Genomic DNA, 21848 nt, shown 5'->3' on the forward strand with positions numbered 1-21848 from the left:
ACTGGCCACCAGGGACTATGTTGCCATTCCACTAGAAAAACTTCAGTGAGACACAGCATCACTTCTCTATCAGGTTTATTAACTCCAGTAACAGACCCTCAAACAATACAGGCTCTCATGCCACTGATCTGGTTTTCCCAATATACTCCGCAATAGGATTAAGCAAGCCCTAACCTAAAATACCTAAACTTATGACAACATTGGTGGACACATTATGTAAAACCATTTCTATTGATACTTACAGCAACAAAAAACGGCTAGGAGGTGGACACCTACCCAAGCCCTTCATACCAAGTTATTATTCCTCTTGCTGTAAAATTGACATTTCTAAGACACCCATGCTTCCTTTCTTTAAAAGCACCCCATTGCTGGAATACTCGTATTCAGACCTTGATGCCCCAGACTGTACATTTTTTCTCATTGGTAAGATACATTTTCCCAGTGAGGATAGAGACAGCAACAACAACAACTTGGCAGGGTTTCTAACCCTTTCCTATTGAAAGGGTTTACCTTTATATACATAAAAACTACTGCAGTCTGCCTTTTGAGTAAGCTTAGAACTACTTTTATGTTAATTGGCATTGCTTTTTAAAATTCACATTTGGAGGTTTGTGGATTCTGATCCATGTATTCTTAACATAGAATCAGAATTAATCCAAAAAAAAAAAAATTAAAAATATATATTCTTACTGTCACAGACATAAAAAAGGTTCCATTCTGTTTGATCACAGCATGCAACTACATACTGCAACAATAACGAATACAGTAAAATAAAGACTCAAAACAGAAAGCACTTGATCCAAGTTAGAGAATATGATCTTTTCTACAATAAAGTGCCCAGGGCTACATCTGTAAAGGGATAATGGCTCGACGAATCGTACTTAATTGAATACCAGACAGCATCTGTTCCCATGAAGGGTTAGCTAAGGGTGTGTTTGAAGCATTAGGGCTTGGTTATTAAATAAAAAGTAACCTACTTTGAAACTAAAAATGTAAAGATAATCAGCAGCATGCAACTAACATACAATCTTACAAAAAAAAATTCAGAAGTACAAAAATGTTTTTAATGTAATAAAAAAAATGTTTTAAGAAAACTGCGCAATGTACAAATTTCTGCCAAGTATTCCACTCTAGAGGACAATAATCTATCAAATGCAAAAGTGATGCTAAAGTCAGAATAAAAATATTTGTTTGGCCAGAAATGCTGTATTAGAACTAAAATTACTGCAGCATCCCAAGTGACTCAGCATAGAATGTAGATTTTAATGCAGCCATATAAATTCTGAATGTCAGAGCACAGTTCAGATCCTGCTCTGTCAGAATATTAGAATCTTAAATTAGGGGATGAATCTTACTGTAGCTGTTAATTAGGAAGTTTTGCAAAATAAATCCTATGCCCCATATCGAATAGGTTCTCATTCCCAGCTAAGAAGGGTCTGTAGGTCCATCCGGCCTACATTAGGTCAGGAACACCCCAGTCGCGAACCTGACAGCACATACCTTGGTGCAGAAAAAAATTTCTGTTGATTACTTAGACAAGTAAAAGTTTGCCAAGCAACTGTTCTATCCCACAATGTGGATCACAAAACAAAGCTAAAACATGCTGCACTGTTCAGATGTCAGTCACCTTTCTTCCCGATTCCTCAATGATTCATCCAGGCCACTGGATGCTCCCAGGCTGGCCCTGAAGGTGGACATGACACTGGTCCTTTATTTGCCAAACAGAAATTGTGGCCATTGTATACTCCTGAATATGCAGAAGATGACTGAACAGTGACCATCAAGAAGGGGCTGCAGTGAATATTCAACGTGTGGTGGCCAAAGTATGCCAGTGAGTAAGCAGTTGATTATGGCATGCAGCAGCTTTTCTCACTTTTTGCTGGCTGCAGCGCTGAACTCCAGGGGATACATCAAGAATAGGGTTTTAGCAGGACCCTGGATGGGAAACACTGGTAGACAGAAAAACAGCAAGCAATGTGTTATATTTATGTATATTGTAGCAGGTTTGCTGAAAGAATGAATAGTTGCAGGTGCCTGTGGAATGCACATTGCTATGATCTGAGTAACTAAGGAAGAAAAACAAATGTAGTAAAAACCGCAGACGATAAGCTTCAATGCGATGTTCACAACCTTTCAATTACATAAAAAAGTACATACAGATAAGACTGACAAAACAAAAGTACTCTCACACACACACACACACAGTTTTTATATGTAAAAAAAATTAAGAAACAAAAAAAAAAAACCTTGGAAGCATAATACATATTAGGTGTATATGTTTAAAGGGTGCAAAAGCTAGCTGTAGACATTTCGTTTAACATGCACCATCATTTTAAGCATTTAAAAGCAAAGATAAATGTATGTAAATGCATATACAATGATTTTACGGTATGTAATTCTATTTTCCAATGATGATGTGTAATAAGGTTGAATGTAGAAGTGTGTTTTGCACAGATGCAATCAGAGCAGGTAATTTGCAAGGCTTATATCTTGCCTGCCCCAGTGGAAAACACAGCACAACACAGCCAAGTTATTAGCAAGCAGGTCTATTTTTACAGCTGATGTCTGACAGGGGGAGGTCATTTAGAAAGATTACACTGACTGCGATAACACCGTTAGATGTTCGCCTCACCCAGCAGACTACATTCCTAAATGCTGGAGTGTAAAAAAATGAAGCATCCTGATATATTACTTCTCATACCACTTTGGGACAACCACTATATAGATATTATCCAAACCGTTAGATCTTATTCACTCTACTACACAGGGAGAAATAAAAGTTAAATGGCTAGTGGCATATAACCTTACCAATGTAGATAACACTATAAGGAGTGCAAAGTGTCGGTTATGTTTATTATTGCAGTGTTGCAAGCCTTTTGCACCTCTGCAAAAGAAAGTAGATTGAGAATCTTTCGTGTATTAGTTGAAGCAACTTGCAAACACAGTTACATAATATTAAACAGACTAAGCATTGTGATCAAATAAAATTAACAGTGGGTGATCATGTACAGAAATTTTGAAACAAATTTAATAAAAGATAACCGGTTTAAAAATCTACCCCCAGCTCCACAGAAGAACATTGACACAATAAGGGCTTGTTCATACACATGGGTTTGCAGCAGCTACACCACCTGCTAGCCGATGATCTACCACTACACCATGCCATTTATAATTAAAAGGAATGAGAGCGCTTTAACAATAAGCAGTGAAAGACATTTGTGGTAGATTATGCATTGCGAGACACCAACTATAGCACATGGCAGTCGGTTGTCTAATCAACCAACTCGTTGAACAAACCCTTCTGCCTGTCAACTATTAGGACAAAAGGAAACCCAATTGGTGGAGGCCATGTTTACATAAGTGTGAAGAGGTAACCACACCACAACATTTCTATATGAATTAATCACCAGTCAGTTAGGTGTGGGTGTGTGTGTTTTGTGAAAATTTGGCACAAGTACAAGTTGAACATTTCAGCAGAACTTAATCCAATTCTAAGCCAAACGCTCTAGCCAAGACATATGCATGCTGGGAAACTTTTTTTTTCTTAAATTCCAGTCTTCCTCAACACAACAGCTTAAATCAATATTACAGGAAGCTTTAACAATTTAAATGTTAAAAAACAACATTTGTGTAAGTTAAATGCGTTGTAAGATAGTTTGTTTCATAATCTCTCCCATATAATAATAAAGGTACAAACGTGCAAAGTATACCCAAACTGCTTGTTTATTGTGTGTATGTAAAAAATATTGTAAAGCTGAAGTTATGGAAAATAATCACAGATGTTTTAAAAGCCATCACAGCTATTGGATTAGCTTCAGGCACAAGGCTGAGCTTGGCTTTAAAAAAAAAAATCATTGTTTGGTATGGAAGTATTTAAAGCAGGCTTATCATGGTAGTTCACATAATCTTTTATGTTAGGCCATATACTTGACCAATGATGCAGTGGTACAATCTTTACCAGCAAGAAGGTAAGAGGGTCACAAAAGGGACCTGGAACATCCAAGTGCCCCAAAAAGACACAAAGATGTCCGGTAACGCTGAAGTTCTGTGCCACTTGCAGGACTGACTGTACCAGTTAACAAGAATTCAGTGTAGTAGTATGTTTACTGCAAATACTTTGAATATATCTAATACTGGTTATCTAGATTCATACTAGTAACAGCTGTGCCACTGGCAACATTAACATGTTTAAGCAGCATCAACCGTAATAAATGAAAGACAACTAACTATGTAATAAACTGGGGCTATATATATATATATATATATATATATATGCAGCTGGAAAGGTAGGAGTCCCAGGCTGGAACGCAATAACTGGTTGGTTGTGGGCCCCTTGTGTGAGTAGCAACATAGCACTGAATTATAAATTTAAGATGACTGTTCCTATGTGACAAACACTTAAAATGCTCCCTTATTTTCATATATGTCTTTTGTTCTCCTGATATCTCTATTTGTTTTTTTTTCTCAGTCAGAACTCAGCAGAAAGCAGTATGGACTGTCTATTTGCAATGCAAGGAATTTTCTGCCTCTAAACTGTAAGCAACCTTCCTGTCCACCAACAGACTTCATTCTGACATTTTACCCTGTGCTTGTTCTTTATCGGAAAGCAGGAACAAGCAGCTGCTTTAGCTTTTGGCCCCAGAAAACAGTTAAAATATGGGAAGAGAGAAAACCCCAATATACCTGTGTAAAAGTGCAGATTATGGACCCGGGAAACAGACTAGGTGTGAAGGAAACATCAATGTAACAATTTCCATCTGCAGGTTTAAAAATAAGCATGTGAGGATGTGTGAGAGGTCCATGTAGCTATCTGGAAGTGGAACTCCTGATTCTTAGAAAATAGGTGAGGGGTGGAAGGCGGTAAATGTCCAAGCCAAGTCTGTAGGTGACAGAAAGTAAACACCAAACAAATTTATTTCACAAATAAAACAATGCATGTTTACCTTGCTTTGGCTATATCATTTATTTTTTGTTCCAGCTCAAGCCTCTTTATCCTTTCCTTTTCCAGCTCCTGCTTCAATGTCTCCACATTAGTCTCTTCCCTTAGCTTCCGAAGCTCCTCCTCTGTATCAAAGAAAAAAGAAAAAAAAGCTATTAAAGTCACCTAGGTGGAACTACGTATATTACCACTGACGATGTAGTCTAGGCCATATGGGATCATGGTTTTAATGAAAATAGTCATGTGCCTTTTCTTCATTTAAAAACATCTGCTTACACACTTATAATCACAGTCAGATCCTAGCATTGTCATACACACGCCAGGTTCATTACTTCTACATGAACAGTACTAGCTCACCAGTAAAACCAACACACAGCAATGGGGCAGCCATCAAAAAAATTTAAACCCCTCTTATCTTACCAATACTACAAATATTTTCTTTTCAAAGTCTAGTTGTCAAACACTCCATGCCATGCAAACATTGGGGGAAAAAAGCTGGTTGATGGAGCTAGCACCATAAGAACGTTTAGGCCCACTCTAATAAAATTTCCAGACTGAATTAACATTCCCCAATTTTCCCCAAATTTTGGAATTTTTGGAATTTTTTTAAACTCTTGTAGAGGGACGCCCTCTCCATGCAAGGTTTAAAAACATTGATAGGAAGAAATGAGGTGGATGATCTTGATAGTCCATTAAAAAAGAAGGCTTGAAGAAGGAGCGGGAAGCTTGAAATTAAACACTTTCTGGCAGCTTTAGCTCCAATCAACATGGAACTGAAGACTAAAATATATTTACATTCAGTGGATAGACCTTTTTCTTTCAAACAAGTATTCCAAGATACGGTGCAGACATCTGCTGGTCTACTGAGATGTCATCAGATTTACAGATATCATATCTGGAGGTGAGCACGGATATTACCTTATTACCAAGATAAAATCTAGTGCCTGTGTATTGAAAAGTATTCACACCTTTAAATTTAACATTTTACAGTATAAACTATTCTGTGAAGGCTGACAAGACAGTAAATGTAGAACAAAATATAATAATCATATTATCCATTTTATTACTTTTCCATAAACAGTGAATAAGTACGTTAACTGGATATCTGCTGCATAGCAGAGGTGGCTTTCAGAGCCAACCAGGACTCTATTGCTTTGCCGTCAGTCTAGCACAGAGGTCCTCAGGGCAGTAGAGTATTTTGTTTGTTGCTTCTTTATTGTCCAATCAACCAAGGCTAAGGGAAGGGAATTGCTTCTTTTTCAAAAAAGTCCAGACCTGGCTATGCTATCTGTCATGGTCGTCTGCATCACAAACCTTTAAATCTACAGATGTCTTGCAAAACATTTAGTACATGCTGTTTCTAAGCTACTTTTGGGTAAGGACCCACTTGGTGATCTATTACAACAACCAAAAACTAATTAATACATCAATAGAATACTGTAGGTAATCCAAACTTTGCAAAACAAAAAAAACACTTTGAACACACTTTATACTTTTAAAAAAAGTACTTTTTTAGCCTGCACAGATTTTAGTCTGTTTCACATGAACCATAACTTTATTTCTTATTTAAAACAGGAAAAACATAACCTAAAGTGGAACTAAATTAAAAATAAAAAAATTACATTTGCCTTTAATCCCACGGATCCCTAATGGCGCTGGTCCTTCCCACGATCCGGTCCCACAACATCCTGGCGCAAAAGAAGAGCTGGGCACCGCCATCTTCTGTCTTCTTTTCAGTCTTCTTGCTACGTCACTCGATCTTGCACTGCACAGGTGCGAGATCGGGTGACGTAGCCACTGGGGGGGGGGAGCCAATCTCACTGCACATGGGCACTTTTGCACATGCCCAAGATCAGGTTTATTTCAAAGCTAATGAATGGTCACCAAAGTTGAAGGTAAGCAGTCTGGGATATTCCAAGCGAAATAAAGAAAAAGCAAAATTGGAAATTAGGCCTATAGGCCCAAAACTATTTCCCAAGAGGTTGGACCAAAAGTAAGGAGTTGTGTTGTATGTACATTTTCGAAAACCTCTGTCAAGATGATTTAAGGTAAATGCTAAGCCCAAGAACATAGTGTTGTCACCCAAATTGTCAGGAAGACGTGTAGGAACATGACTCAAGTGAAAAACAAATGCATTTTCCAAACAACTCTACTGACCCATATTAGCTAAAGGCTGGCTTAAATGTGACTGCGTTTTGCGTAGCATCTCATCTGGCTCAAGTAATAAATTGGTGTAGCCACTCTGCATTTTAAAAAGTGAGTTTCAGTTGAACAATCATTTGCCGTGATTTTGGTACATTTTTACTAACTTTCAACGATCACGCCATACCCTCTTCTCCTTTTACTCATCGACTTTCTCATTGAATTTTGTAGCCCCAGTTAATTGCACATCTTCCTCGTTAGCGCAGGTTTTTTGAAATGGGAGGGACATTCCCCCTGTATGTGAGAGGATACTGACTCTGACCCACAAATTGGTTCCTTCTATGAGTAGCAGATAGCAGGAGCTGGGCTACAAAATTGTGTCAAGATGGTAGAAAAAAACACACTGGAACAGCTTCACTGCTCATAAATGCAGGCAAGATGAGCTAGAAACATCTGAAAGGTTGAACCAACTCTTAACTCCTATTAAACACCCAAGTCACATAGTCACATATTGTAAACACATCAAACACATACACACGCATGAGTTCAAAGCATTGAAATCCATCTCCATATAAAAAGTTGCCTTAGCTAGAATGTGGTTCAATTCCTCTTACAACAAAAGCAATGGTAAAAACTTTACCAAATGACAGTAGTAACTGAAAAACAACATCCAACATGTGCATATACAAATACAAGAACTTAAGTATAATTTTTGGTTTGCATATAGCAATAGAGTATCATGCAAGAAATAAACTTGCAAACACAGTCCCTGCCTTTAAGGTAAACTAACTAGGCAGAGTAATGCGGCTGAACTGCCTATTACCAGTGATGGAGATATTCATTCTGACACATTTCTCAGCCATAAATAAATACTACTATGCTCATCAAAAAGTTCATAAAAATGACATGTTAATGCATGGGAAGCCTACCTTGTATGAGAACTGAAGTATATTTTATTTTCTATTTTAGGGCAGCACCGTTGGCTCAGTGGCTAGCATTCTTGCCTTTGCAGCACTAGGTCATAGGTTCCTAACTAAGGCAAGATACTATCTGCAAGGAGTTTGTTTTGGTTTTCTCTGGGTACATTCCAAAAACATGCAGTTTCGGTTAATTGGCTTCCCCTTAGACGGTGTTAATGACATATGACTATGGTAGGGACATTAGATTGTGAACTCCTTTGAAGGACAGCTAGTGACATGACTATGGACTTTGTAGCGCTATATAAATACAGGATAATAATAATAATTCTAGTAAGGTTACCTTACTTTGAAATTTTGCTTGTGGTCATGGACACTTGGCTGCATGCTCAAAAAACACATATTAGTGTGAATGATTGATTTTAACTACGAATTGGTTCTACATATCAGATGTTACCTTTGTTAAGAGGGAGTTATGTAGACGCAGCATAGTCTCTTTTAAAGAGATCTATTGTGCGGGGGAGTCATGACAAACTTAAGTATATTAAAGTAAATTTGTACCTACCTAAATAATTCAAGTACAATAATTTACTACATATTCTCTAGTAAATGTCCTGTAATATGCAGATTGGTGTAAGTATGTATATATAGTTAATCATAAAGACTACTTACACTGTGTTTTCTGATCAATTACAGCCTTTAAAAACAAAATATAAAATCAACACTGTCCCCACTTTTCTCCACAATGCTAGGTCACGTGGCCTTGGCTAAATCAGAAGATCAGAGATCATTACCTTTACACGATATCATGCAGACTAAAAATCACATTAAAGGTAGATTCATTTTTCACAATAGCTCCATCTCTAGCCTGCGCTTTAAGCCTATTTACAGGATTGCACAGACTGCTCAATGCCTCTAACAAGCAGACACGACTGTTTATACATACTAATGCTCCCAACAGCCAGACCTAAATGTACTGTACAGAACACAAGGACTTTTGTCCTAGGATAAAGAGTAGGGGGTGGTAGGAGTATTTTGAGAGACCAGTATTCAATGTTTACAGGATCAAAAGATATGTGAGCTCCTATTACGAGAAAGGTGTCCGGAAGTACAGAACAATGCAAAACGTGTACCCTTAAAAAAGCTGGTAATGCTGATGAATATAATCTAAATACGTAAATACATTACTTTACTATTAAAACCCTCAGCATGGTAGCACGTTGTCAACCAAGAGATAGACCAGTCACAGCTAAACCATACCCATACCATGGTCCCCAAGGCTGCCAAGTATATTTTATGTTCAACATGGAGTATCTAAATGTGGGAGATGGGAGACATGGCTCCTCACTGCAAATAAAAATAAAGAGGGAGAAAGGATACAGTAAGGCAAAGACCCTCAGTTCTGGGTTATTATAGATAAACAGCCTTGTATGCATCTCCTAGCTGAGAGATTGTCTGCAACTCTACACTATAAAAGGTGGCCTCTACCAATTCCCCCTTCCTAGATGTCGGTTGTGCAAGAACAACATGAAAATACTTTTTCCACTAGCTGATGTATTTTGACATGACTTTCTGTCCACCAGAAGTATGCAGGGCAGAGGATGGAGAGCAATGAGCTTGGATGATATTAATGCGACTTTACAGTTACAGCATTGAAATAATACTAAACTAGTACTATACTTATACTAAAATCTAAAGAGTGCTAACAAAAGTATTTATTCTGAGCTATTTAACAGTAAGGTAATAAAAAGAAGCACTTTTAAAGCCCTCATGTCTAACTTTAATATAGCTAAAAACTTCCAGATCCTGCAAACAGTGTTTTTCATTAGGAAACTACAGTGAAGTCAGAAGTGCAACATTTCAGTGAGCCAGAAACAATGAAAAGGTGAAATCACTGGAGGAATGTCACAGAACTGGACTCAAACAGCCTGGTTACAAAACCACTTTAGGGATGTCAAAAGCACTGGATGCAACCAAACATACTGTAATTCTGGTATATTCACAAAGCCTGTTGAAGAAGTGAATCCTGTTGAAGTGAACAGAGATCTTTCCAAACAAGAATATTCCACCTTTTACAGTTAACACAGAAACAAGTGTCCCCATGATAAATAGATAGGTGGCTCCCTCTAACAGAACACACATAAATAGAAATCACATAGGGCCCTCCCTAACTGTTCCCTGATGGAAAGCTGGAGTTCTACTTTATGGATAGTTTCCATGTGCTGGCAAGTAGTGCCATGCATACTATAAAATCCCACACCATAACTCGCAGGGGGCTTGGATATATTTCTCAAACCAATGAAACTACATACATTAATTTATAAACACGTGTTATAATAGTTATGCTTAATGTTCAATGCAAAACACCTAAAAGCAGATGAAACATCTTCAGTTCAATTACCAACATGCTGACACATTAACAGAACAAATGACTTTGCCATATTCCCTTGGAAATACACACAGTAATGCATCTTAAGATAATGCATCATGATCAGGCTTCTGAAGGTATATATATATATATATATATATATATATATATATATATATATATATATATATATATATATATATATATATGCAGTCTGAAATTACCATAAATATACAGGCTTATCCATCAAAGATTTGGATCTGCTAAACCCCAACAATGACTTTCTCATATTTATTTCTTTATGCTGTGTTAAATATGCCACTAAAAGTGCCTTGTAATCTGCTTAGTAATTGCAAGGATAAACAATAATTATCTTAGAAATCTTTTGAGCTGATAATGTCCTGTGCTTTCTGCCTATGAACAAGAAGGTGTTTTAGAGATGAGGAGCTATCCATGTTCTTTGTAATCCACCAAAAATTAAGTAAACTGGGTTGACACCGTGTACCTACAAATTCAGAGCTGTGTTGTCATACCAAGGAGGAAGCGTAAACCATACTATCTGTGATACATTAAACATATTCTTCTGCATTTACAGCACATTTTAAATGAGGACATGTATTCTAGGGAAATACTAATTTTTTTTGCACTGCGTTGGAGTATGCTTGAATAAGCATAACTTATTTTGAGGGGAGAGTGTTAGAGGTAAGAGGTTAACAGAAAGCAGCAAGTTGCTGCTCTACCAACAAATGCCATCCTCTGTATGTGCTAAACAGTATCACAGACCCATGTAGATGGCTATGTGTTTGATAGTAAGATTGCTACTAACAGGCTGGATGACAAATTGTGTGATATTAGAAGTTTAGGCAGAAGTCAAGCCATTAATTATGAGGGAACCTTGGGAGGGCTCTTGCGTTGCAGTTAAAATTTAAAGGGGGCAGTGTACAGTGTTAAGACTAAGTCTCGTCCACTATTATATTTTAAGGAGTACAAATTGAGATTCTTGCAGAAAACAAACACTTTTTTGAAAACCAGTGTTCAACCCAGAAATTTTTTTAAGCTGGGTGGGAAAAAGCTGTAGGTGGGTGGCAGCCCCTGTATTGTGAGTCAACTCATCAGTAACCACCCAAAAACAGTTGGGGGCTTACTGAAAGGTGCTGGGTGGTGCACCCAGCTAAAAAGGGCTAGGGAGAACACTGAAGGCATTTTATTTTTCTTTGGGTGAATACTCAAGAGCCTTATTTTGGCTGTTAATTGAAAAAGCACATTACTGTGGGAAATTGCCCAATGAAGGATGCATCCTCAAAGTCTTACAGCTGAAAACAACATATTGATGTGCACTAATGAGAACAAATAATGTCCAAATAATATTTCAAATTCAAACTCTGACAGTGGATGTGTAAAATTATGAAATAATTATTACTTAATACTTACAGGGTCCTTCAGCTCTTCATTTTCTTTCGAAGTTCGAGGTATTTTCAGAAGGAATTCATCTCCACATTCTGTATCGGAAGCATTGGGAGACTCCGCCAAGTCTGGAAACTCTTCTCGCTTCTGACCTCTGAACCGGATCTTGTCCAGTCTCCTTAACATGTTCAGTACAGCAGTTTTCTGCTTTACTTTAACATGACTGTTCAGGTCTCTGAAATGTAAGACGGAGGAAGATACTAAGCAAACAAGCAAATCTGCAGCATTTCAGACATAGTCTTGGCAGTATGTGCTTACTCTCCAAGCTGCACCCATATAAAACATGTGATAGATTAACACTGTCCACAGTCCTTAAACTGCCCTTGTTAGTCAGAACCAAGTAAATTAATGCTCACCATCCAAATCATAATAGGAGCTGTTGATCAATTGTGTTATACACAGCAATGTAACCATTTAAATTTAGAATGCAAGCCTTAATAAAATGCTAATATCCAAAATATTCCGGTGACTAGATCGATTTCAACAAAAGCATTTTACACAAAACTTTGTGCTTAGAGTAAACTGACCAGTCTTACACAAAATCTAGAAATAAGGTATGAAAAGGTGACCCTACAATTTTATTCTTTCCCACTTATAACCGGAGACACCCAGGTATGGATACGAGTCACCCCTGCCAATCACCAATTAGTGCTTGGTACCAAGGCAATTGCCAGGCTCAGGTAAAAGCCCATTAGGGGTGTGTTTAGAAGCTGTAAAATTTAGAAATACAAAACATGGATATTAAATTTCAGGACAGTAAGTACAACGTGTTTTAGCTTGACAATTACAAGTGTTTGCATAGCTCAAGTTAAATGAATTTAAATCTCAGTTTGTAACACCACAAATCTGAGGCAGAAGTTGAATCAATACATATACAAAATAGTGCACATAAACTTATTGGTTTAATTTTAGTTTCCTATTCCATTCTAAGCAGTCTGTGATATCATTCAGCATGGCTCGTAGAAACACAACCAATCATGGATATTAGCTTTTTCTCAACCAAAAATACTGTTAAAAAAACTGGACATAATATCTATTTCTTGAGTCTATTTAGGAGTACAGGAATCTGATAGCTTTGGGTTATGCAGTCACCTTAAGAACGATTGGACACCAACAAAGCCTAGTATAATCCATTCTGCTACCATCATGCCTCACCAAGCATCACCAAATGTATCGCCATAAACACAGAGGACACAGTTCTCGTGTCCCTCATGTCTCCTTTCTTGTCCAATAAAGAAAGAAAGAATCTTAAACATTCTGGGCCTCCAAAAGCAAATAATAACAACAATAGAGGTCCTAGGGAGATTTGAAGGAATACAGCGGAGGGATTTAATATCAAAACCTCCAAATGATCTCATGGTAGCATAAAAAAAAAAAGGGACATGGTTCCCAATTCACCTTTGTTCCAAACTAGATACACACAAAAAGGCCAAGAATAAACAGTGACATTACTGAACCAGCAAGTCTTCTCACCAAGTCTAGCCATCCAAGTAAAGTTTATACCAGTAAGAGTCAATAAATACCTACGTCCTGGAGTGGAGTCCCAGAAACCTACTCACAAATCGCAGCGGAAGCTGGAAGCACTTCAGAAGACTGGAAACATTGACCAACCTGTACCATAAAATCCATAGGATATCTTAAATTACCCACATAACTCATGTGGGTGGGACAAGAGTTGGGACAAGAGAGGACTGGGATCTTGCTCTAGATACCCCAAGTGATTCAGCAACACAAGCTGAGGCTGGAAATAATCAAGCAAAGGTAACAGAGACAAAAATAGAATTCTCAAATGCTAGATGCCTATGAAGACCATAGAGTGAGAAGGCTAATGAACCCTAGTGTCACCCAGGACTGCATCCACTGAAAAAGCGAGATAATTTGTCCACAAAGAAAAAGATTCTGAGGCTAGGTGTCCTGTGGCTATCATCCACCCGTGACACAAAAGCTTGCCAAGAAAAGATCTGGAGGACAAACCTTGGAACTGGTGCACCCAGGACAATCCTGCAAGGGAGGAGTAAAATTCTACAGAAGGGCCTGTAAGGCCCCAAATTTTACAGATACTCCAATGACTAGTTTGTGGTGAGTGACAGCGTTCACCATCCAGTGTTACAGCCAAAGTGTTCCGTACATGTGGACAGCAAGAGAAGAGAGAACTTGAGCTTCCCCAAAATGCTACCAAGGAGTATTTTTTTAACATAATCAGCACTTTGTAAACAGGGCCATCAGGGCTGCCAAGGGGACCTTTTTTTTTAGTGTACAGTACCTTAAACACTTGGAAGTTTTAAAGACTATATTCTGCCTTTAAAAAGAAGAGCTAATTTAAAGTAAAAATAAGTCTACAAACATTCCATTCTGTACTACACACAGCTGTAATGTCCATGAACTTTGCCTGAGAAAACTTATTATAAACATATCAGATTGAGAAATACAGGAAAGTTGAATTACAAGGATTCCTGATTCTTAACATGACCACAAACAAAAGTTCTTTGGTCCTAAGCAAGCACAAAGCAAAATATTTAGGCTTGTAGTTCCCTTTACCACAAAATGCATATGAAACAATGCCAACATTTGCTAGGCCAAAGGCTGTCTTTGTTCCTCAATGCGATTCTTCAGGAAAAAAGTCAGAGGAACACAACATAGGAAATGAAGCATACACATCAATTACATTAAAAAAGCACACTGCTTTTGGTGCCATTACCTAAAAACACATAAATCATTTTTTAAATTAAAAGTGAAATGGGTGGGGGACAAGTCACAATATATCCACTGGTTTGAGAGAATACATTACTGGCTTCAGTTGAACAGGAAAGGTAATCACTCCCTTGTAGTATAGAGGATACCCTATATTCAGTTTAAAAGACACAATAAATGTGTACCAGATTCTGAGATTCAATGGTAAATAGGAATGAGGAATGAACTAGGGCTGCAGAGCCTAGATCAAAGAGAGTGTACAGAGCAAAGCCAAAAACAAGGGACAGAATGAGTCAACTGAAGTAGGCCAGGGACAATTGAGAAAGGGCCATTCCACAGTAGTAATGAGATACAGAAAAAAAAATATTAAGCCAAACTAGGGTTTGGAAATTAGTAATTTTCAACATTCAGGAATAAGTAACAGTAAATCCTCAACTTTCCCACCCTTCCTGATGCATACTTTTCCCACACTCAACAGAAGTTCCTGGTATTTCTTTTTGTTGTCTTGTTTTTTTTGGTGCGGGGGCATGCTTTTTTCTCTTTCTACTTTCACAATGCAGTGCTGGGTGCTTAAGCAGCCAAATGTCAAGCTGAGTAACTAGAAGTCACGAATCCCAATCCTGTATCCTTATAAACACACCAAATATGAGAATGAATGAGACTTTATTCACTTGGTACAGGTGGGTGAACATGGTGGTAACCAAAATACTTGCCTCTTCTTAGCTCATCTGGGGAGGATAATAAGCAGTTGCCTGGATTTTACATTGATGGAATACATCTGTTAAGTAGCTAGGCACACTCACAAACAAATAACCAAACAAAAGGTACATTTTGGTGTTAATGTCTTATCAAAATAAAAAATTTCAAGATATTTGTAAAAAGTTCACTGTAAAAGCTTATGTAAAACATTCATCTCTGTTCTTTCAACTGTGTTGTAAATGTAAGAAATGACAGAGATCCATGCACCCAATGACTCACAGTGTACACATCTGCCATTTAATGACAAATGTCAAAGATGAAATGGTGACGAAGACGTGACCTGTGTAATTAATATCACTTATTTATATAAAATTACAGTTACAGAGTCCAACTTGCTGGCTTGTAGTGGGCATACCACTTCACTAAGGTAATAGCAGTAGAAAATTCACTTTCATCCAAGCAAAACTGGTAAATATAGTACGTTGGATACTTCACCTATTAAACACTTGTGTATACCCTGACGTAGGAGGCTGCCCAGGTTATTTACTACAAGTGCTTTTATATTTTTAATTAGGAGGATAATTGCAATCCAGATAGCTGCTCTATAAAACAAAATGACTTTATATGCAACAAATGACACGAAGTGTAGGTAAAAACTAAAATAAAAAAACATAACTTGCCAGCTTTATTATGAAGGATTTATGAGGGTAAAATGTACATGCAAGTTACATCATTGTAAGGAAACAGTTTCTTCTTACAGTAACAGTGCACAGTTCATAAATAAAACTTGAAATAAATGAGTATTATTACTTCCTGATTTTACAAAACACTTTCAAGATGTATGAGAGCACCTAATAAAATAATAATAGTGTTATGCTAGAGGTAACATGAAAAGGTGTAAACATTCACGATCGAAGGAGGAGTTGTGTCCGTTGCATTCCTCTGCAATGTATGTAGTTAAATAAGTTGTAATTTGATGTGATCGCTGCACACACAGTGAAGCTATTTTGTTGTTCATACTGGGAGGAATGGACTACAAATTGGCTTGTATCCAGCATAAAAAGTGTTACAAGAGATTCTGCAGCCACTACTTTGTATTTATGTCCTGGAACTGAAAACAAGTAGCAGACCTGGCTTGGAGTGTGAAGCCGTTGTCCAGTAAACGTTTTCCCCAATTGTACACACAGAACAAAATACATTTTATAATGTATTATTACATGAACCATTTTCAAAGCAATCCATTGCATTTTTTAGCTCAGTGGCATTATGTCCAAGGACATTTGTTAACCGAAAACTGCATAGGTCCTAAATACTCACATTACAATGATCTCCGGTACATCTTAAAACCTCTTTCTACATAGCATGCGGGGGGAGATCTGGAGATTAACGGTCACTACATCATAAAAATTGCCAAGCCCTCTTATTACAAGAAAATCAAATGTGAGCTATTTAAAGGGTTTTTGTATTTCTGTTTTTCAGGTGCTTGGAGAAAAGCAGTTTATTCGCAGTGACTTATTTGCAATGGGACAAGGGCAGTATTTATAAATAAGTGATTTTAGGGGTTCCACCCACATGGAATATCAACCGTCTTGATGTTACGTGTGGTGTTGAACCACAACAGGCCACTATAGTGAAAGAAACCAAACACAGATATTCCTCCTCTGATAAGCATACAGCAGCATTCCACTCAAGTCACCTCTTTCCTGTTCTACTAAAAGTTCTTGATGGCCTTATAATTACACACAAACAATGCAGTCTTCTCAAAAGGTTCCATTAATGTTTTTTGTTTTCGAAACCCATAAATGCTTGTAAAACTGTATGCAAAACACATGATGGGATCTGTATTATAACAGATCAGGGTGTTTTATCCCTGGAAGCAGCATTTTTACTTCACTTTAGAAAATAAAACGCATTTGGCATAGAGATAAATAGAATTGTATTAAGCGTAAAGACACAGCAAGATATTGTTACTGCCCACAATAAGAGGGGCATGTAATTTAAAAGGAAGACCTGAGAGATGCAGGAAAACCATAGTCACATCAAAAAACGCAGAATTTCTCAAAGCCCCCGATATTTAGATTTTAATCAAATAATTTGATGTATTTTACATTACTTTAAAAGCTACCAAAACAAAATGGGGTGACGTGGTAAAAAAAAATGAATGAAATACCACGGCAATCAAGACTTAATGGGAGCGCAGAGCCTTTCGGGATACATACGTCATACATCCATGAAAGCTTTGGCTGCTCTTTCTGTGTATGCCCTAATCTCGAGGATGCGCAGAAGGGGCATTTTTTCTCCTTGAAGAGAAGCCGATCTCACGCATGCACAGCGATATCAGCCCCGCTTTTTTTCCCCCTTCACAGCAGCTACGTCACCCGATCTTGCACCTGCACAGTGCGAGATTGGGTGGCGAAGAAAGAAGACCTAAGAAGACGACTGAAGAGGAGAAAGAAGATGGCGGCGCCCGGTGCCTCCTTTGCACGGAGACAAAGAGGAATTCCAGGACAACGCAGGCCCAGATGGAGGGAAGGATCGGGGGAACCTGCGGGAATAAAGGCAAGTGTGATTTTTTTTGTTTTTAGTATAGTTCCACTTTAAGTGATATAACAATCACACTGATGCAGTGTTCTGCATAGAAATTATTTGAAACTGGGTGGGAAAAACCTGTAAGCGGGTGGCAGACCCCGTGTTGTGCTGCAACTTTTGAGTAACCACCCAAAAACCACCGGAACGTTACTGAAAAGTACCGGGTGGTGCACCCAGCTAAAAAAGAGTTGGGGGAACACTGTGATGAACATAGAACTAATACCAGAAAATGCTACAACATATATTATTTACAATATTACCAGGACTCAAAGAACTTAAAAAATATTGAGCAACTTTCTGACCAATACCAAAAAATGTAATATATTACAGCATGCCGGTCATTGGAGGAGAGGCCTGTATTCGTTTTTTATCCTCTAATCCTTCAAGTGCAATCCATAACACACTTTCTGCCCCTGGCTTCACTCACTCATATGCCTATGAAGGAAGTCATGGTTGTCACCCAGGCTAAACTTTACTCTCTGTAATATGCACTGTAATAGCATCAACCATTTTTTTTACAGATTTATAAAGAACCATTAGTAGCTAGGGTTGTAGCTAGGGTCAGTAGCTGGAAGGCAAGTAGCTAAGGTTGTTCTCGCTGTAAGAAATAGAAATTTTTTTTTTATTAGGAAGGCTGAGGACCAGAATAGTAAAGTTTTTGACTGGCCAGGCGAGCGAAAATAAAAAATTGCGATCAGGCAGGTATATCTATTGTATTACTATCACTTATAGCCAGAAAAAGAGCTGTCCAGTCACAATTTCTACATTTTATCTATGGTTCAGCTTTAACTGTTGTCCCAAGTTGTTGTAAAAACACAGTAACAAACTTAGCAGGAGCAGAAGGTTAGCAGTCGTAAACTCGTATTAAATACCAGCTTGAAACTACATTTAACTAACAAAGAGTATCAATAACAATCAAAACTGTAAGAGTTTAGATTAAAATACATGTGATTACTGAGTTGTGAGGCTGTCTAACCTGAAACTGGAACCTAAACGTAAAGTTGTGCAGGGACTGAAAGAAGTGGTGCCTTGACAACAGCATATAAAATGCCAGATGCAAAAATAAATGCAAGAATGCATCAGCACAAATCCCAATACCTTGGCTAAGCACAGGTAGAAGTCATTTTATAGCTGCAACACAAGCCAACAGATGCTGGATAAGGCAAAGAAAGACTGGTCGGGTTTGTGTGGTGGGTAGTGTATACATTTAGTAATATTTTTGTTTGGGAATCTTATGAGTACCACACCAATGGATTACCATCCATGTAAATTTTGGATCAAGCTGCTTCCCTTACCGTGTTTGTTGCATTGTGAAATTCATCACAAAAGTCCTGTTTGTTAGGTGGTAGGAAATATGCATTTGTGCAGCTGAAGATTAGGTCTACAATGGCCTAGTCTCCCAGACAACGGTCCCACATGATGGTCTCTTTTGGTCTTACAAAAAAGAAAGGGGTTGTAGATAAACACAGGTCCTCTTTAAGACCAAAGGTATCCACTTCTTTCAGGCACTTCAATTATTAAGGCAATCAAAGCGCAGAGATGACATTTACAGTGAATATTTGCACATTATTATTGCTGCCAATTAGGTGCTATATTATCAAGGGGGGGGGGGGGTATTGTGCTTCTACTCACACGTTCATGTTATGTTGATGCCCAATATTAAAAAAGGAAAGGATGATTCAAACAGAATTTCCACTGATGCATTTTTGGCATGGTACAATGACTTAGCATACAAAATATTTTGTTTCTGGTCATGATCATGACAAATCCTTTCCTTCTGAAGGCAAGAACTACCTTAATTATTAATATACATTTCAAATGTACATTACCTTCAAAGTAAAACTTTAGGACTTTACTGTTCTGCTTCTCATAATTCAAAAATGAGTTCCCCTTGTTAATGTACTGCATTAAATCCAGGAGGATTCTATTCATCCCATGTTTTCCTGTGGGTTTCTGATCACATTAAACACAAAAGCAGATCTGTGTTAGGATGGGATTTTACATCTTTTTAATTTCTGATTAAAACAGGAAGATGTCGCCAGGTCCGTAGTCAGATTGACACACACCCAGCCCTGCAGCCCTGTCCAAATTCCTTCTCTTTCTAACCATGCCAACCTGCAATGGAAAAGAGGGATCTGAATGAAGTCTTTACCCAGCCCAGTTCAGCCTGATAACATGAAAAGTCCTCCTTTCTAACCAAAGGAGAGCACCTGTGGTCTGATGAAAGACCTCATGTACAGAAGTCTGTTGTATGTTTCCTTTTTAGGGCCTGATCACAAAAAAACATACCAACACAGCATCCTTTGCAGGTGCGGACTACATCAATTTAGACTTCTACAAAAAAGAAAAACTATAAAAATATTGTATTGATAATAAAATCACTAAATTAGGAAACAATGCGGAAATGAGAAGCAGGCAACTATTACACACTGAACAGAATAAAACAGAATGACATTTAACTACTTGGAAACAGAAATCACCTTAAAAGGTTTGTGGTTTTCATTTTCCTTAAGGGCAGAGAGTTCAAAAAACTAAAATTATTAAAACATTTACAGTACGAAACCTATAATGATGACGCGTTTAAAGGGAAATGCACGATTTTAAAAACCAGGCCAAAAAAAAAAAAACATCTTCCATTTTGTTACAAAATGCAATCTTTCCACACCCACACAATGCTCCATTGCCAACCCATCATACCTGTCTTTTCTGCTAAAAGGCAAGTGTACGTTTTATAAAAACGAAATCTCTACCTCAACCTCCCCAACCCTGTGGAAAACTACACAAACCCCTCCTCATCCAGGCTGCTTACTTACATTCGTTGGATAGCCATGACCCACTTAAGGGTTTATATCCTTGGAAGAAAGTCTGGGTACAATAACTTGAAAACTGAGGTAAGCAATCAACTGGGGGAAGGTTGTAGTGAAGTTTAGAAACAAAAGTTTGGGGGGGATAATGCAGTAGTTTAGTAAGTGGTACACCCTGTGCTTCAACCACTTTTATGACTAGAGTTCATTAATGCCTAGACACAAGCCAAATTCAGCTACATTAGCATTCCCTGGTAACTTGACAATATCTTTATGACTATTCTGCACCCAGGTATTATACAGTAGCCATGTTGGTAGTTTCATCATTTAGTAGCAGTTGAAGGCTTGATTCTACGATCAAATACATTTATGTGCATTCAGATGCTTCAGCCCAACCCTAAGCAGATCTGAGCTGCTTTGAACTTTTTATTCTACAATAAAGCAGCTCTGGGAAAGCAATATCTGTAGCATACCTCCATATAAGTCCTAAAAATCCAAACAGCTAGCGAGTTAAGGGAATTCATCACATACCATCAGATAACTCTTGTCTATCCAAGACTTTAACCTTTAGTTCATTGGCTTGTACAACCCTACATATTCATACTGCAAAAACCATCATTCAGTCATTAGCAGAAGTTGGAACAATGTTATCAGAGTAGAACAAAGGTAATATAACATGTAAATAGGGATGGTATCTCTAATATTTATGCTGCCATTACCTACAGCACATTTATTTATTAACATTGCTAGAAAGAAGAGTAACAGCATGTTAGAACCTAACTGTACAACCTTTTTATCCAGGACAGAATGTCGTACAAGATCTAATGTATTTAGACAACTTGGTAATATTGTAAGGCTGGCTATACACATTAAAATCTTATTCTATAACCCACAACTTTGTCATATAAAGCTTTGTATGCCTGGATTTGATCCTTGAGGTAGGTCTTTACACTACTTAGTTGTCAAATTTAAAGAGAATTAGGCAAAAGCATATATAGCATATATATGTAGCAAAAAACTACAGTTCCTCTAGCTATAAACTACTGATTTTTACTCCTAAGTCTAGATATATATATATTTTTTTAATAACCCTATCAGGTCTCTAAACCCACCAAAATACCATTTCCCTGCAACAAAAAAGGTAGCATACTCCACTATCAAGTGGCTTGTATCTATTACCTCCCCTCTATTTTATCCCTATGGGGCTGCCAGTATCCTGCTGTCTCTTTGGCTAG

At 37.7% G+C, this 21848-nt stretch overlaps 1 protein-coding gene across 1 annotated transcript in view; it reads right to left on the reverse strand.

Moving 5' to 3' along the window:
- GRAMD4 (GRAM domain containing 4) overlaps window positions 1-21848 on the reverse strand; it is a 65785-nt gene that overhangs the window by 35626 nt on the left and 8311 nt on the right. Inside the window, exons 2-4 of the mRNA XM_072399038.1 lie at window positions 11798-12005; window positions 7097-7181; window positions 4944-5064 (exon numbers count right to left, since the gene is read on the reverse strand). Of these exons, the coding sequence (XP_072255139.1) occupies window positions 4944-5064; window positions 7097-7181; window positions 11798-12005 (414 nt within the window). The remainder of the gene's footprint in view (window positions 1-4943; window positions 5065-7096; window positions 7182-11797; window positions 12006-21848) is intronic.

Source organism: Pyxicephalus adspersus, chromosome 2, assembly GCF_032062135.1.
Source record: "Pyxicephalus adspersus chromosome 2, UCB_Pads_2.0, whole genome shotgun sequence".
NCBI lineage: Eukaryota > Metazoa > Chordata > Amphibia > Anura > Pyxicephalidae > Pyxicephalus > Pyxicephalus adspersus.